The sequence below is a fragment of the Erythrolamprus reginae genome, chromosome 2, assembly GCF_031021105.1.
Source record: "Erythrolamprus reginae isolate rEryReg1 chromosome 2, rEryReg1.hap1, whole genome shotgun sequence".
In the NCBI taxonomy this organism is placed as follows: Eukaryota; Metazoa; Chordata; class Lepidosauria; order Squamata; family Dipsadidae; genus Erythrolamprus; species Erythrolamprus reginae.
In genome coordinates this window covers 189,209,379-189,226,936 of record NC_091951.1, presented here as the reverse complement: position 1 = coordinate 189,226,936, position 17,558 = coordinate 189,209,379, and the positions used below count along the sequence as shown (strand labels likewise).

The following is a 17,558-nucleotide window of genomic DNA, read 5'->3' as shown; positions in this document are numbered from 1 at the left end:
TGGAAGGACATTGTGGTGTATGATTATATGAACAACAGTTAAAGCAGTTTGGAGGCAGTGTAGTTGTAAATTGTCTAATTGTATATTTGAAGTCTGGAAGAGTAAGGTAATTTGTTTCGAGAGGAGGAGTGAGGCACTTGTCTTGTGAAGTATTTTTGGACTCTCTCAATTGTAATAATGTCTGTTATGCAATTTGGATTCCATACAAGTGAGCTGTATTCAAGAATTGGTCTGACAAATGTTTTGTACGCTCTGGTTAGAAGGTCAGTGTTTCTCGAGAAGAAGCTACATAAGATTAGATTTACAATTCTTAATGCTTTTTTGACAATGTTATTACAGTGTTATTACAGACAATGTTATTACAGTGGGCTCTAGCACTTAGGTCATTGGATATGAGTACTCCAAGGTCTTTGATAGAGCAATATAATGGTTACAACATTGCTCTGGGGCTATAGTACCTGAAGCCCATTTTGCCCATTCTTTTTATCATACCATTCTTTTTATCAATGGTTACAACATTGCTCTGGGACTATAGTACCTGAAGCCCATTTTGCCCATTCTTTTTATCATAGTTCTGAGTAACCAGGGAGCCCAAAAAGACGAGAACGATATGCAAGGAGTTACCTTGGATAGCTCTTTCTGTAGATCAAAGTAGGGCAGAAGAGAAAATATAGGTAAGTTGAGAATTCAGGAGGGCTTATCTTCCCTGGAGTGGGGAGAAAGAAGCAAAAGAATGGTTGAAGGTATGTAGGAACAAATAAAGAAAGAGCAGCTTGTATACCATTTCAGCAGGAAGAACTCAAAGCTTTGTGTATGTGATGATAGCAATAGCAATAGCAATAGCAGTTAGACTTATATACTTCTTCATAAAACCTTACAGCCCTCTCTAAATATATTTAAGGAGTCAGCATATTGTCCCCAACAATCAGGGTCCTCATTTTACGAACCTCGGAATGATAGTTCACCCTTGAGCCGGTGAGAATCAAACAACTAACAGTCAGCAATACTACATTCTAATCACTGTGCTGCAACAGCTCTTCTTATTATGATATTTCTTATTTATAAAAAGTAGTTGATGATACATTTTATGTAAAAAAGTAGTTAAGGTATTATACAGGATGCAGGAGTGTTTATATCCATACCTATTATATTTCTAATTATCTATTTATATTTATATATGTATTTATATTATATTTATTAAGTATTAATTAATTAAGCTACATATAACAGTGACTTTATTAACTTTGTGAACTTATAGATTTATTCCTTGGTTATATTTGTTAATAGACAATACTATATCTAGATTAAGAGACTATATTTCAGTAACTTTCTGTATAGTAACTTTCTGTGTACTAGACTTAAGTGCAATAAGAAAAGAAAATATTTGAGATTTTGAAAGGTAGTCTATGATTCTGTGGAAGATTTTTTTTTTCCAAAACTGTTAAGAAAATTGCACAGATGAAAGCCTCTCCATCGGGGCAGAGAAGAATAGGAGACATGTTTTGGGGGGGGGGGGGGTGAAAAAAAAATCAGGAGTGGGATCCAACATAACTTTACAAAGTTTACAAGCTACCCAGAATATGATGCAGGAAGTTATGTTGAAAACACAAGAGACAATAGGGAAGAATCATGTTGAGTTGAGGAGTGATATGGATGAAGTGAAAGAGAGGATGGGGAAAATACAAGAGAGAGAATTGTTAAAAATGAAAAGAGAATATAGTTAGTGGAGAAAAGAACAGAACAAATGGAGAAAAAAATTAAAAGAAAAAAGAAAGGCTAATGGTAGCGAACAGGAACCTCAAGAAGGCAATTATGCATCTGGAATTAGAAAAATTAGAAAAAAAATAGGTATAGCGATATTTTTGAGCTGCTTTGTATCCTGATAAGGAAGAGAAATATATAGATAGATAAATAAATCACCTCTGTTCTGCAGGTCTTCATGCAAAATAAAGTCTGGCAAATAGGAGAAATTGTGATTTGATGAGGGATTTGGGGAAATTTAATTGACCAAGGCAAGAGTTTTCCTTTGCTTTCCTATTACTTTTATTACCGTAGTATTTTGGTACGCTAAAAATCTATTTAAAACATCTATCATAGACAATCACTGACAGGCAAATGGAAGAAATTGTGTAATCCAATAGTTCTATAAGTGGAGAAAGTCTGTGATAGCAATTAGCATCTGGAGACCAATGGTTACTTACATGATTATCTTATGCTACAACTAAGATGCTGTAATTGGTGGAAAATCAGTTCGGGGAATATGAAGGTGACTTGTAGCTATGTAATAATCACTAAGATCCTCCAAGTCAAACTCACCAACTTGGTCCCTGGCATGGAGAAGAGGTGGCATTGATTCTCGCAGAAATGAGTAGCTTTTCATCAGGAACCGGATCTATGACAGAGAGGGAAATGAGCAAGGAAACAGCCTGAAGTCATGTTGTAGATATTCTTGCAGAGGACTTTAATATTCTGCTATGCCACCTACCTGGCCTTCAGTACCATCCTTGTGGATATTCAGGAAAAGAATTGCACCCATTAGTTAAACAGAATGGGGTGATCTAAGAGGTCTAATGCTCCCAGGGTGGATCCCATGGTGCTCCAGATTCTTTCTGTCTAGACTTTTCAGACAGAAATGGCCCCTGCTTATTCACCTGGCTAGCTGTCACTTATAATGCTTGCTAATCTTTCTGCTCAATTTCTTGCTTGGATGAAGTCTGCTTATTTTCCAGCTTGCAAGAAGAACATTTATTTGAGGCCATGGCAAGTGCTATTATAAGCATTTATATATGACAGTGTTTTTCAACCAGGGTTCCACGGAACCCAAGGGTTCCACAGGAGCCAGCCGGGGTTCCGCGACTTAATGAGAAAAAAAAAAAACCCTGACCAGGACCATATCATGCAGCAACAGCAACCCTTGCTGCCCCTCCGCTTCAGGTCTGCGCTTTCATCACCTTATTCCGCTTTTGCCTCCTCCTCCTTCCAGAACGCTTATTTGGGGACCGTGTCGAAATCGCAGCCCCACCCCCACCCTCTCATTATGGATGCCAGTGGCAGAATGCCCCCCCGCGCATGGCATCCTGGGAAGTGTAGTTCTAAGGAAGCCTTCGGAAGTGCACCAAGAGGCCCCCCTCGGCCGCCTTTTCCCCGTGATTCAGCTTTGCCTTTTGGCCGCTGTTTGCTGTGATGGCAGCAGCTCCACCTTCGACAACCATCGACTTTACATTGCTTCTGATCTTTCCCCCAACTAACCTCAGATTGTGCCCATACTGATATGTCTGCCCAAATCCCAGTGACTCTGGGTGGTTTACAACATTAAAAACTACAATATAAAACTATGCCTCACCAATGCTAGCAACAACTCTGTAAATAATAATAAATAATAATAATAACAATACACTCAGGTCAACTACTTGATTGGTTCCATCTCTATTCAAAGTCCCCAGACGAGCTGACAAAATCATGTCTTAAGGGCCTTTTGGGAAAGCACCAAGGTGAGGGGGAATTGTATTCCTGGGGCAATGATGTTCCATAAAGAAGGGGCCACCACTGTGAAGGCCCCTTTTTAGGGATGGATAGAAACATAGAAGACTGATGGCAGAAAAAGACCTCATGGTCCATCTAGTCTGCCCTTATACTATTTCCTGTATTTTATGCTAGGATGGATATATGTTTATCCCAGGCATGTTTTAATTCAGTTACTGTGGATTTACCAACCACGTCTGCTGGAAGTTTGTTCCAAGCATATACTACTCTTTCAGTAAAATAATATTTTCTCACGTTGCTTCTGATCTTTCCCCCAACTAACTTCAGATTGTGTCCCCTTGTTCTTGTGTTCACTTTCCTATTGAAAACACTTCCCTCCTGAACCTTATTTAACCCTTTAACATATTTAAATGTTTTGATCATGTCCCCACTTTCCCTTCTGTCCTCCAGACTATACAGATTCACCACTAACATGGACGATTTATTAAAAAATGAAAGTTAGAAAGTTAAATTGGGGGCTTGCCCTGAAGGGACATAAACAGTACAGGTACACGGTACAGGTTCCATCAGAAATCTGACGACACCAAAGGGTTCCCCTGAAGAAAAAAGTTTGAAAAACACTGATATATGACATATATGTGACGATGGCTGCTAAGGACCAGACCTTCTGCCACAAGATTTTTTAAAAATGTACTGTATATTTTCTTCAGGGCAATATTCTATTTGACTCTATTTGGGGCTTGCCCAGACCATTCAGAGGACATCAGATAGGAGAAAGCTGCCTTAAACCTAGAGTGAGATTGACATGTGTTCAATGGCAAATAGGGCATATGTATGGAAGAAAATATTTATGCTACAATGGGCCTTTCTAGTGCTTGTTGCTATCTATACTTTCCATACTGAAATGTCCTGGGGCAACTAGAATTCCTTCACAAGTCCAATCTCACCTCAATGTTCAACTTTAGCTTCTCCCGTTTTTGTTTATGAACACCTTTCCCCTATGCCCACTTTCTTTGTGCTGCCCCAGTGCCATACCTGCTCATAGAGGACAATTTTACGGGAGGCAATTCCCAAATTACAGTAGACAACAATATATATGGGGAAGGAGAACAGCACTGCAATGTGGCAGATGAGCATCAGCAACACCAAGGTGGCCGTCAAGAGGTTGGGGAACCTGGTCATCTTCAAGCAGCCTGACCATATTTGCAGGGCCTGGTAGGGCACAAATAAGGTGTAGAGGAACATGCAGAGCCAGGCAAAGAGTGCTGTGGGCAGCTGTCGAAAGCCAATGATAAAGAGCTCGAAATCCAGAACAAGACTGTGGAAGATAAAGAAGAAAAAAAAGCTCTAAGCATGTTGCCCAAAAGATCAGGATGTTTCAAATAAGCACTTTCTCTGGGTTATTCCCAATATTCAGTGACATAACTGCTGAAAAGTGAAGGGGATTGGCCCTGCTGTTTTGGGGAAGTAAACTCATGAAAGTTCCTATGAACTCTTCAAAATAGTCAGAATAGAGATAGAATTTCAATATTGCTCATCCTTAAATATTGGACCCACAAAACGTTTCCTAGCAGAATTTAAATGGTCAGGAATAGAGGAATGGGAGGTTTTTTGAAGAGTCTGTCATATTAGGAATATTACTCAAAATTCCTTTCAGAATACTGTAATGTCTAATCCTTTTTTGAGTACATTTCCCTGAGCTTTCTACTCAGCTGGAACTTATGTTTTTGATTAGACATTTATTTATTCTATGTAAATTTTTACTTTTGAAAATTCAAGGTGAGACCCCTGAAATTTCCTCATCTTATCCCCAGTGAAAACAGAGATCAATCAACTAACCCAAAGTGACCCAATAATCTCCCTGATGGCTCTGTGCCTTCTATTGGATCCCTTATTTGATCTGCTTCATGCTTGTTGGAATACATGTTAGAATGTACAGTGATACCTTGTCTTACGAACTTAATTGGTTCCGGGACTCGGTTTGTAAGGTGAAAAGTTTGTAAGATGAAACAATGTTTCCCATAGGTATCAATAGAAAAGCGATTAATGCGTGCAAGCCCAAAACTCACCCCTTTTGCCAGCCGAAGCACCCATTTTTGCGCTGCTGGAATTCCCCTGAGGCTCCCCTCCATGGGAAACCCCACCTCCGGACTTCCGTGTTTTTGTGATGCTGCAGGGGAATCCCATCAGCGCAAAAACGGGTGCCTCGCTGGCAATGGAAGTCCGGAGGTGGGAGCCTCAGCGAAATTGCAGCATCGCAAAAACATGGAAGTCCTCGAAACCCCACCTCCGGACTTCCATGTGTTTGTGATGCTGTGATTTCGTTGAGGCTCCCCTCTCTGGGAAACCCCACCTCTGGACTTCTGTTGCCAGTGAAGTGCCTGTTTTTGCACTGCTGGGATTCCCCTGCAGCATCACAAAAACACGGAAGTCCGGAGGTGGTGTTTCCCCTGCAGGGGAGCCTCAGGGGAATCCCAGCAGTACAAAAACGGGCGCTTCGCTGGCAACAGAAGTCCAGAAGCGGGGCATCCCAGTGGCAGCGGCTTGGGTTTGTAAGGTGAAAATAGTTTGGAAGAAGAGGCAAAAAAATCTTAAACCCCGGGTTTGTATCTCAAAAAGTTTGTATGACGAGGGTTTGTAAGACGAAGTATCATTGTATTATTTATTTATTTAATTAATTAGCCAGTAGATGGCAGTGTTTAGTTAGCATCTATGGTTATAACCTATGGTTCTTTTATGTTCTGAGGAGAATTTCCTGCAACAGTTGTGACATTTGAAGCCATTTACCAGCAAGGCCCATAGTGACTTTACACTGTGTACTTTATTTGATCTGTATGGCTACATAACCATCCTCTGCTAACAATCTTTATGGCTATATAATAATCTTCTGCTACTATTTCTATAGAATAAAACAGAATTTCTAACAACGCTCCAGCTTCAAAAGAACTGCTGATTTCAAGGATTTGCCTATCATTTCCTTCTCTTTCTTTTCCTTCGATGAATTATTTCATTTGTAAGGCTTCCCAATTAAAAAATAGCTCATGGCAAGCATACAACATTGAAAACAGATGAACATTACAATGAGCAGAATGGGCAAAAGGCTGGAATAATGCCAGTTAGATGGAGATGGAGACTGGCTCAAAGACTTCATGTTTGCCCATGAATGAAGGCAAAAATATTTATCCAAAGGGATTCAGTCAGGGTTAATGGCCCAGACAGAGGTTTAATCTTTGAAGTTTCAGACTCAGGCTGGAGCCTATCCACAGGGGTCTTCTCTCACACCGGAATATTTCTTAGTTTGTTTTTTAGGTCTTTTAAGATATGTCACTCCATTGGTCTCAGTGTATTGTTTGGTTTGTGTGTGATCAGCACTGCCGATACTTTTTGCCTCGTGGCATGCTTTTCGGCTCTTCTATCTCTGCTCTGTTGAATATAGAGTCTAATGCTGCTACAAATTCTTTTAGGGCGGCATCACTCTCACGTTCTGGTAGGAAAGAAGTTCCCTGAGGATGGACTCAGCACAAATAAAAAACCTAAATCTCTGGTCCCGTTGACTATCCCTGATTGGATCCTTATGTTTTTCTTTTCCTGTGTCTTCTTAGATCTGATTACAAAAATCCATCTGAGATATACAAATCTAATAATAAATAATAATAATAATAATATAGGTGACACAGAAAATATTTCTACAGTGATACCCCTACCTACAAATGCCTCTGCTTACGAACTTTTCTAGATAAGAACAGGGTATTCAAGACTTTTTTGCCTCTTCTCAAGTTCCACCATTTTGCATTTACAAACCCAAGCCTCTGAAACTGTAACTGGAAAAGACAGCGAGAAGCCTCCGTGGGGCCCCTCTAGGAATCTCCTGGGCGGAAACAGGGCCGGAAAAGGCAGGAAGGCGCCTCTGTGGGGCCTCTCTAGGAATCTCCTTAGAGGAAACAGAACCGGAAAAGGTGGGGAAAAGCCTCCGAGCGGCCTCTCTAGGAATCTCGTGGGAGGAAACAGGGCCTCCACTCTCCCTGTGGTTTCCCCAATCCCACGCATTAATAATAATGATAATAATAATAATAATAATTTATTAGATTTGTATGCCGCCTCTCTCCGCAGCAAATAAGTAAAGACTTATTTGCTTTTACATTGATTCCTATGGGAAAAATTGTTTCTTCTTACAAAATTCTCTACTTAAGAACCTGGTCACAGAATGAATTAACATAGAAACATAGAAACATAGAAGTCTGACGGCAGAAAAAGACCTCATGGTCCAAATAGTCATACTATTTTCTGTATTTTATCTTAGGATGGATATATGTTTATCCCAGGCATGTTTAAATTCAGTTACTGTGGATTTATCTACCACGTCTGCTGGAAGTTTGTTCCAAGGATCTATTACTCTTTCAGTAAAATAATATTTTCTCATGTTGCTTTTGATCTTTCCCCCAACTAACTTCAGATTGTGTCCCTTTGTTCTTGTGTTCACTTTCCTATTAAAAACACTTCCCTCCTGGACCTTATTTAACCCTTTAATATATTTAAATGTTTCGATCATGTCCCCCCTTTTCCTTCTGTCCTCCAGACTATACAGATTGAGTTCATTAAGTCTTTCCTGATACGTTTTATGCTTAAGACCTTCCACCATTCTTGTAGCCCGTCTTTGGACCCGTTCAATTTTGTCAATATCTTTTTATAGGTGAGATCTCCAGAACTGAACACAGTATTCCAAATGGGGTCTCACCAGCGCTCTATACAGCGGGATCACAATCTCCCTCTTCCTGCTTGTTATACCTCTAGCTATGCAGCCAAGCATCCTACTTGCTTTCCCTACCGCCTGACTGCACTGTTCACCCATTTTGAGACTGTCAGAAATCACTACCCCTAAATCCTTTTCTTCTGAAGTATTTGCTAACACAGAACTGCCGATACAATACTCAGATTGAGGATTCCTTTTCCCCAAGTGCATTATTTTACATTTGGAAACATTAAACTGCAGTTTCCATTGCTTTGACCATTTATCTAGTAAAGCTAAATCATTTACCATATTAGAGACGCCTCCAGGAATATCAACCCTATTGCACACTTTAGAGTCATCGGCAAATAGGCAAACCTTCCCTACCAAACCTTCCCCTATGTCACTCACAAACATATTAAAAAGAATAGGACCCAGAACAGACCCTTGTGGCACACCGCTTGTAACCTGACTCTGCTCAGTTCGTAAGTAGAGGTACCACTATATATCTCTCTGCTGCCATCACATGATTATTTGGATTTTTGCATATCCCACCCTCTCTGAAACGATTAGTTTCCTTCATGTAATATCTTTCACTGTTCAAATATTCTATATTGTTCCATTCCTGCATTAATAATAAATTTAGCTTGATTTTCTTTAATGTCAATCAATCGATTAATCAATTTATTTATTGTTTTGACCACTGGTGGAAATAGAATGGAATATAATACAAATACAAATCATGACAACAAATGGCACAACACATATGCTCAGCCATGAACACTTGCACTGAAAGACCCAAAAGGTAACAAGATTCATTCAGAAGGAGGGTAGAAGAAGTGGATCTGTGTAACTAGGTGACTAGCATAGAGAAAAGTGTTTGGATGCCTATCAAAGGTTGCACCAAAGGAGGCATTCCGCACTTAGGGTAAATCTCTAGACAGCCATAGGAGAGTCCCAAGTGTTACTGCTCAACAGGACCACAAAGACAAGGAGAACAAATTCCACTTTCTTTTTAGCTAGCAGATGAACAGTGACAAGTGGGAGGAGATGCAGCAGGTTCAAGCTGCCTATAGGCGCCCAAGGCCTTGGCAGGGACTAAGATTGTTAAAGTTTGAATGGAATCTAAATTTAAAGATTAGGTAAATATGCTTTTAGGATTACTACTGTATCACTTAGCATGAAATAGCATCATATTCCCAGAATTAGCATACATCAGAGGACAGACCTTCTACCCCACCCCCTCTTCTGAATCATACCGTCCTTCATCGATGGAATCCAGAATGATTTGTTTGAGGACAAAGATACAGAGCATGACCACAAATATGTGATGGATTGTACGGAAATGTTCCACCTCCAGCAACGTGCTGTAAAAGAGAGACAAGTTGACAGCAAGTAAGTAATAGATGTTGGGAGAGATAGGAAGCTGGACATCATTCATTGGACAAGACCCAAAGATTTTCATTTGGTCTTCTGTGCAAAAATGATTAGTTTCACTTGTACAAAAGAAACAACATTCAAGTGGCTGGGGGGGGGGGGGATATTCCATTTCTTATGATATACAGGTAGTCCTCAACATAAGACCACAATTGAAGCCTTGGACCAAGCAGGAAAACCATTCCTGCTGAGAATACAAACAGCTTTATTGTAATCTGCTAGTAATAACTCCTTGTATTATTGTGCTAATCAACCTAATCCTTTAAAAATATTTCACTTTGTTTCCCATCTGCAGTATCTATTCTTTTTATACTCTCCTGGCACCCACCAAAGAATCTTAGCATTGTGTGGCTATGGAGCATGCTCAGTCCTTATTGGGCTATTTCCAACTCTTGTTCTTTATCAACAGTGGAGTATCAGTTGGAAGCTGATGCTTTGGAACCTGAGACCTTAGAGATTTGACTACTTTGCACATTGTCCCTCTGACTAAGTCTTGTTCATATCATGGCCAGGCATACTTACTCAAACAAGGACCATTGAGGGACAAAGACTTTCTTCTTCAGTAGCTGACCCTTCTCTCTGCAAGATAAGATTTCAAAGCAGGTAATATTTAATATATCTCTCAAAATCTTTCTCACCTCTGAGAAGGGAGGTAAAGGTCAAGAAGTCCCTGAGGATTTTACTCCACAGTCAATTTTGACTATGCTCATCTGTTTTAAGATAATTGAGCCAGCAATGTCTGATGACTGCATTTTCCCCATCCCTGTTCTAAAATCAATTGCAAGAAACCTCTTCCACCTGCATTGTTTCTTTGCTGGGACCACGCTCAATTGCTGGGGTCTGGAATGAGCTGCTTCTTCCAAGGTGTTGTCTAAGAGATCACTCAGCTGATTGTGTATCTGTTCTAGTACCTTCGCCTTCATTACCTACCAAAAAAACAGAGGGAATTTAATGATGCTCAGGCCTGTCATCGATTCCTAGAATGCATTTAGGTGATGGACACTGTCAGGGAATTGCACAAATCCAAATACAGTCAGACATGAACTTGCAGTTTTATATAAATAAAATTATTATTTATATAATAATATTTGTATGCTGCCCCTCTCCAAAGACTTTACAGTATTTACAGTAGGAACACCATGAGATGAATTGCAGAGAGCACACATCAACTACTGTATTTTTCAGAGTATAAGACACGCTGGAGTAATAAGTCGCACCTTAGTTTTGGGGGAGGAAAAAAAGGAAAAAAGGCCTCTGCCTCCCAGCAATTTGCCAAACAGCAAACAGCACAGATGATATACACTGTTTGCTGTGTATTTCTGTACATGTGCTCCTGGCCCATGGAAATAGCAAAGAATTGGAGAAATGTACATTATGGCAGTATTTTAATGCCAGAAAGTTTTCTTAAATGTAATCACACTAATTCCTCCAAATTATTGGAGGTGTTAGTGTGTAATCAATGTAATCACGCTAACATCTCCAAATAATTACTCTAAACATAACCAAGTTAGGGTTTAACTCAGCTGCCTTATCTCAATATTAAAACAGGACACTTACATTTCAGATATTTTTACAGATCTTTAAAACTGATGTGGCTTTCTAGAAGTATTCACTATTATTTAAAAGAAGATACAAAAGCACTGGGTCTCTTCAGATCAAACATTTATTTTAAAAAGCTTTATTTGGTTAAGTTGTCTAGAACAATAGTAAAGCAGTCTTTAAAAAATTTACCTCCTTGCATCCAGATTCAGCAACTGATTAGCACAAGAAAATAAAATTGTGCTTCTGTCTCCCTATTTGCCTCCTTAGTTAAAGCTGCACTTTAGTTTCACTTTCATTTTAGCATGTGGGTTGTCTTCCAGCCTCAGTCAGCTGAGAATCAAGAAGCTGATAATGAGTTGCTTGGCTTAACAGACTCTCTTCTGTTTGCTGCAAGAATTTGTGGGAGCCAGAGGTCAAAGGGTGGGGGTGTCTGGGGCTTCATTCTGTGTATAAGGGGCACCCAAATTTTAACCATCTTTTTAGAGGTAAAACGGTGTGTCTTATATTCTGAAAAATACAGTAATCACAACTTAGAATGCCTCATGCAGTGGCCAGCTCTCCTCAACCAATTAGCTACAACCATATGTTCTTACTCATTGTCCAGTTGCTTCCCTTCTTTGATCTTTTACAGAAGCTCCCTTGCCCAGAAAGCTTAATAATCATACATGAACTAACCCTCTATGACAAGGCTAGAGACCATGTGACCATGGAGACATAGAGCTGACCATTTTCATCATTCTTGATAATTCATCATTTAGGGAGAATATTTGTTTCTCTAATGCTAACATCCTCCTGCTTTTATTATTATCTATTATAATATTTATTATTACCTCCAGGTGACTCTTCCACTGGATTTGGGCAGTGATTTTCTCCAGGTGTTCAGCTTCTTCTAAAGAATTAGAAACAGCAATGAAGAGGCTGCAGGTTCAAATCCCAGTAAGGGTATGGGTGGCTGACAAGAGCAAATAAGCTTGAAATAGATCTATACTATCTCTCTTCCTTTTCATTATCAGCAAAAATACATTTATGTATATTATATGTATATATTATTATTTATTAGATTTGTATGCATATATAGATTTATATATATATATATAGAACAGTAGAGTTTTAAGGTAAATATTGATGTAATACTTTAGGGTATTTAAGTATATATACTAGAAGATTCATCACATATTTGTTAATTGTTTCTTTTTTGTTGTCTTTTTTATGTGTATTTTATCAATAAAAACTTTTTTAAAATGGGGAAGACAGATTCACTTAACAACAGTGTGATGGTCTTGTGATGAAAATTTCCAAATCTTTTCTTTGTAACTAGTTAACTAAAATGTTCCTTGTTCCCTCCAACTAAATGCTTGCACTATTTTGTCTTTGAAATATGAACTTTAGCATTTCCGTATAAATATTAAAGGCACACCTGCTCTTCATGCATAACTCTTGATCTGTTTTTGTCATAATTTTCCACATTATTTCTTACTGCTTTGTGAATCAATCATTATCAGATGCTTGCCTCTCTGCACCACTTCATAGGCTGCTGTCAGGCCTCAAACCAAGAATGTCATGCAGTTATTCTTCCCAGCTAAATTATTTATTATTTCAGATCTATAGACAAAATCATGCCAAACCCTAGACTCTACTACTGTATTTGCATCTACAATACACTATTAGGGAAAGGCTGTCTTCAGCCTCTTTCTCTTACACATAATGTCTGGACTGAACTGTCTCCTCACCCCTTTATGAATGAATCCCTTTCCTCCTGGAATCCAGCTCCTTACCACATTCCATCACATCTGGAAATGATTAAAGATTGCATCTGCCATCCTTTCTGTAGAACCACATTGATGTAACTTCCCTCTATTTCCCTCTTCCTTTAATGTACATTTGATCATCTTCTGTTCAAAATCCCTTCCATCCCTACACTTACTTTATGAATATTTGTTTTAAAGAGAATACATACAGCATACACTATTCCTTTTACTACAAGTTCTGCAGTTTTTTTAGCAGGGGTTCAGAATGGCAGGAGATTCTTTGCATTTAACTCTGAAGTATTTGGGGAACACTACATATATCTCTAGTAAAGTAATATAAGACTTTTTGCTGCTGCTCCCAAAATGCTAATCTCTGCATAGTCTCCGCTCCGAGTCCTTGGAGAGGGGCAGCATACAAATCTAATAAATTATGATTATAATACTACCTTATTCCAAGATCTAACCAGAGCTTATAAAACATTTGTTAGACCAATTCTGGAATACAGCTCACCTGTCTGGTACCCACATTGCATATCAGACATTAATACAATCGAGAGAGTCCAGAAATATTTCACAAGAAGAATCCTTCATTTCTCTGCTCACAACAAAATACCTTATTCCACCAGACTTGAAATACTGGGATTAGACAATTTACAACCATGTCGCCTCCGATCTGATCTAAATGTAGTTCATAAAATCATATACCAAAATGTCCTTGTTAATGACTACTTCACCTTCAACTGCAGCAATACATGAGCACATAATAGATTCAAACTAAATGTAAACCACGCCAAACTCAACTGCAGAAAATACAACTTCAGCAATAGTGTGATCAATGCCTGGAATGCACTACCTGACTCTGTGGTTTCTTCCCCAAACCCTAAAATCTTTAACCTTAGACTCTTTACAGTTAACCTTGAAGTCAACTGTAAGTAGCATGCATAAGTGGACCATTGTGCCTACTGTCCCTGTCCTACTGTCCTCTTTATCATTACTTTTTACTTATGTTATCTTTATACAAACAACTACTATCCTATACATGTTTGGCAAATAAATAAATTGAAAATCTCCAGATAATTTATTCATGGCAGGGATACCCACCCACCCCATTTGTGCAACAAAATATATCATCCTTAAATGCCTCCTTACCATTGAGTAACTGTGTTTCCTCTTCTCCCCTGGTCTGCTCCTGAGAGCTTCTTTGCCTAATGCATCCATTGCTCATTTCTCTTCGGTCCATAATGGTTCTGAAAGTAAAGTTTCTTAGGTTAGTCTTACACTCTATTCCAGCAGTCAGATAACTAATTCACTGTGAGAGGGAATAAATCCTCTGGAGTTAGAACTTTGCAGTTCCTTAATGCACCAATGAAATAACTGCTGTCAGATAGTGATAGCAAAGGTAGATGTTTGACCTCCCTATACCAATTAGCAAGTTATACATTTTCAGCTGAACTTTGCACAGAACAAAATGGAAATGGAGCCAGGTTTTCAAGATCTTCCATTATTCACTTTTTATTTTATTTTATTTTTAATCAAATTAGTCAAAATACCATGTGGAAATACTATGAAGAGAATGGATGAACATCACTACAAATACATTGGAATCTTTCAAGCTAAAAACATCAAGCACAATGAAGTCAAGAAGAATGTTAGAACTGAATACATCATGAGAGTGAAAATTTTAAAGTCCAAACTCAGTAAAAGAAATACACCAAGGCAACTAATACCAGGACAATTCCAGTCATTAGATACAGAGCTGGGCCATACAAAGATACAACAGTGGAGCACACTCAAGCAGAACTAAAAGCCCTGAATAGGAAGATCAGAAAAAATAATAGACAATGATTTATGCCCTTCTACTTAGCAAGCATAGGTGAGTGTAGAATGTTGCATGTACACCAGATAGTTGAAGAATACAAGCAGGCAAGATTTACAAAAGGCATGGCATGCGTTTTTGTGGGATAAGGGAAAAAAGGCACACTCATATTTCTACAGACACAAAATAAGAGATATGTTGATACAAACTTGGGAAGATATAAGGAGTAAGCATTATATGAAGATCCCCAGGTGGTTATCCGCCATAGAGGCAATGATCTACCCCAATACATTAGATATTGGTAGAACATGCAGATACAATGAAATTTTATATTGCCAAGGGAAACTTAAAAACAATCAAAAGCTAACGGAACAAGGAATATGCATTGACTGGTGGCCATATAGTACAATATAACAAAAGAAGGATGCAGAAGAATATTGATTTGAAACTGACCTTCAACAATTAGATAATCTTTTGGTAGACCTAGAGCAGGGGTCCTCAAACTTGGCAACTTTAAGACTTGTGGACTTCAACTCCCAGAATTCTCCAACCAGCAGTTGCCAAGTTTGAGGACCCCTGGCCTAGAGGGATAATTAATATCCAAAATATATATCTGTTAACACAAAAGGATTCAGCAACTTAAAGGTCACAATTTCAGCACACAGAACAACACTGATTTTATTTCAGGCCCTTCAGTCCTTAATATATATGATAGTGCAGGTAAATAGGCCTTTATTAAAAAACTAAGGTGTACATTAAACTTTTTGTTCTCACAGAGACTACCAGTAGATGGCAGTGTTTCAAATTTGGTTCTATGGTATACTCTATGTTTTTTTGTTCTAAGTAGAGATTCCTGTTTCCTGTTACGGTTAAGCAGTAAAGCACATAAACAGTAAAGTAGTATACAGTGGCACAAAGAATCTGGTCTTACCTAGCCACAGCAAATAAAAACAAGAAACAAAAAAGGTCCAGTAACCAACTTTAAAAGCCGCTACAGAAGCATATGCCAACAAATAAAAGCAGAATGTCTCAACTACCACAGTGAACAAGAGGAAAACCTCCTACGCTCCAAATCTTACCGTGCCTTCTACAACTTCGTCAACAACAAACTTAACGACTCCAGACCTATTCCACCTCTCGTAGGACCACACAACATAGAATACCACGATGACCCATCCAAAGCTAACCTCTTCAACTCCTTTTTTGGCTCCGTTTTTGTTAACAGTAATGGCTCATCCCCCCTCTTCGCAAACCGCACTTCTAACTCATTAAACAACCTAACCCAAATCATCTTCACTACAGACCACGTTGAAAAAGCAATCCGTGATCTCAAACCTTCCCTATCTGCTGGACCAGATGGTCTTTGTGCATACTTCTTAAGAAAACTCTCTTCTGCCATAGCTGAGCCCTTAAGCATTATCTTCCAAAAATCCTTCAGGACCAGTACTCTCCCCAAGCTGTGGTCTAAAGCAGTAGTCATCCCCATCTTCAAAAAAGGAGACCCATCACTAGTTGACAACTACAGACCAATATCTCTATGCTGCGTTCCTTGTAAAATCATGGAATCAATCATAAATCAATCAATTACCCTTTATCTAGAATCTAATAACCTACTATCAAAAAAACAATTTGGATTCAGAAAGAAACTATCCTGCAACCTACAACTACTTCACTGCAAAAACATCTGGACTACCCACCTTGATCAAGGAAAATCCATTGATGCAATTTATATCGACTTCTGCAAAGCCTTTGACTCAGTGGTTCATGACAAACTTCTCCTAAAACTCAAATCCTATGGCATCTCAGGACTCCTCCACAACTGGATTACTGCATTCCTGTCAAACAGGCAACAAGTTGTCAAAATCGGAAGCGCCATTTCCTCCCCTGTCCCTGTCAAAAGCGGCGTTCCCCAAGGCAGCGTACTAGGTCCTACTCTTTTCATCCTATACATCAACGACCTCTGCGATAATATCGCAAGCAACTGTGTGCTCTTTGCCGATGATGTGAAACTTTTCAACACCACTGACAACACACTCACTCTCCAAAAAGACCTTGACTATGTTTCAGATTGGTCTAACATCTGGCAACTTCGAATCTCAACCAACAATGCTCTGCCCTCCACATCGGCAAAAAGAACCCAAACCTCATATATGAACTGAACAAACAAATTCTCACAGCAAACCCACACTCAGTAAAAGACCTCAGAATACTAATTTCAAATGACCTAAGTGCTAAAGCCCACTGCAACAATATCGCCAAAAAGGCTTCCAGAGTTGTAAACCTGATTCTACGTAGCTTCTGCTCTGGCAATCTCACACTACTGACCAGAGCCTACAAAACCTATGCCAGGCCCATCCTCGAATATAGCTCATCTGTCTGGAACCCTCAACACATCTCAGACATCAACACTCTCGAAAACGTCCAAAGATATTTCACCAGAAGAGCCCTCCACTCCTCCACCCGAAACAGAATACCCTACGAAAACAGACTAACCATCCTGGATCTCGAAAGCTTAGAACTGCGGCGCCTAAAACACGATTTAAGTATTGCCCACAAAATCATTCGCTGTAATGTCCTTCCGGCCAACGACTACTTCAGCTTCAACCGCAACAACACAAGAGCATGCAACAGCTTCAAACTCAATGTTAATCGCTCCAAACTTGACTGTAAAAAATATGACTTTAACAATCGAGTCATCGAAGCGTGGAACTCATTACCGGACTCAATAGTGTCAACCCCTAACCCCCAACATTTCTCCCTCAGACTCTCCACGATTGACCTCTCCAGGTTCCTAAGAGGCCAGTAA

The 17,558-nt window shown here is 39.2% G+C and overlaps 1 protein-coding gene across 3 annotated transcripts in view; it reads right to left on the bottom strand.

The window, feature by feature from the left end:
• Window positions 1-17,558, bottom strand: part of LOC139161558 (sterol O-acyltransferase 2-like) — a 32,206-nt gene that overhangs the window by 10,895 nt on the left and 3,753 nt on the right. For all 3 annotated transcript variants that reach the window (XR_011558131.1, XR_011558130.1, XM_070740847.1), the window contains exons 2-9: window positions 14,086-14,183; window positions 12,019-12,077; window positions 10,445-10,572; window positions 10,169-10,225; window positions 9,469-9,576; window positions 4,519-4,801; window positions 2,317-2,392; window positions 625-706 (exon numbers count right to left, since the gene is read on the bottom strand). Coding sequence is in view for 1 of the 3 variants with exons in the window: in XM_070740847.1 (XP_070596948.1) it covers window positions 625-706; window positions 2,317-2,392; window positions 4,519-4,801; window positions 9,469-9,576; window positions 10,169-10,225; window positions 10,445-10,572; window positions 12,019-12,077; window positions 14,086-14,176 (884 nt within the window). In the remaining 2 variants the exon portion in view is untranslated. The remainder of the gene's footprint in view (window positions 1-624; window positions 707-2,316; window positions 2,393-4,518; window positions 4,802-9,468; window positions 9,577-10,168; window positions 10,226-10,444; window positions 10,573-12,018; window positions 12,078-14,085; window positions 14,184-17,558) is intronic.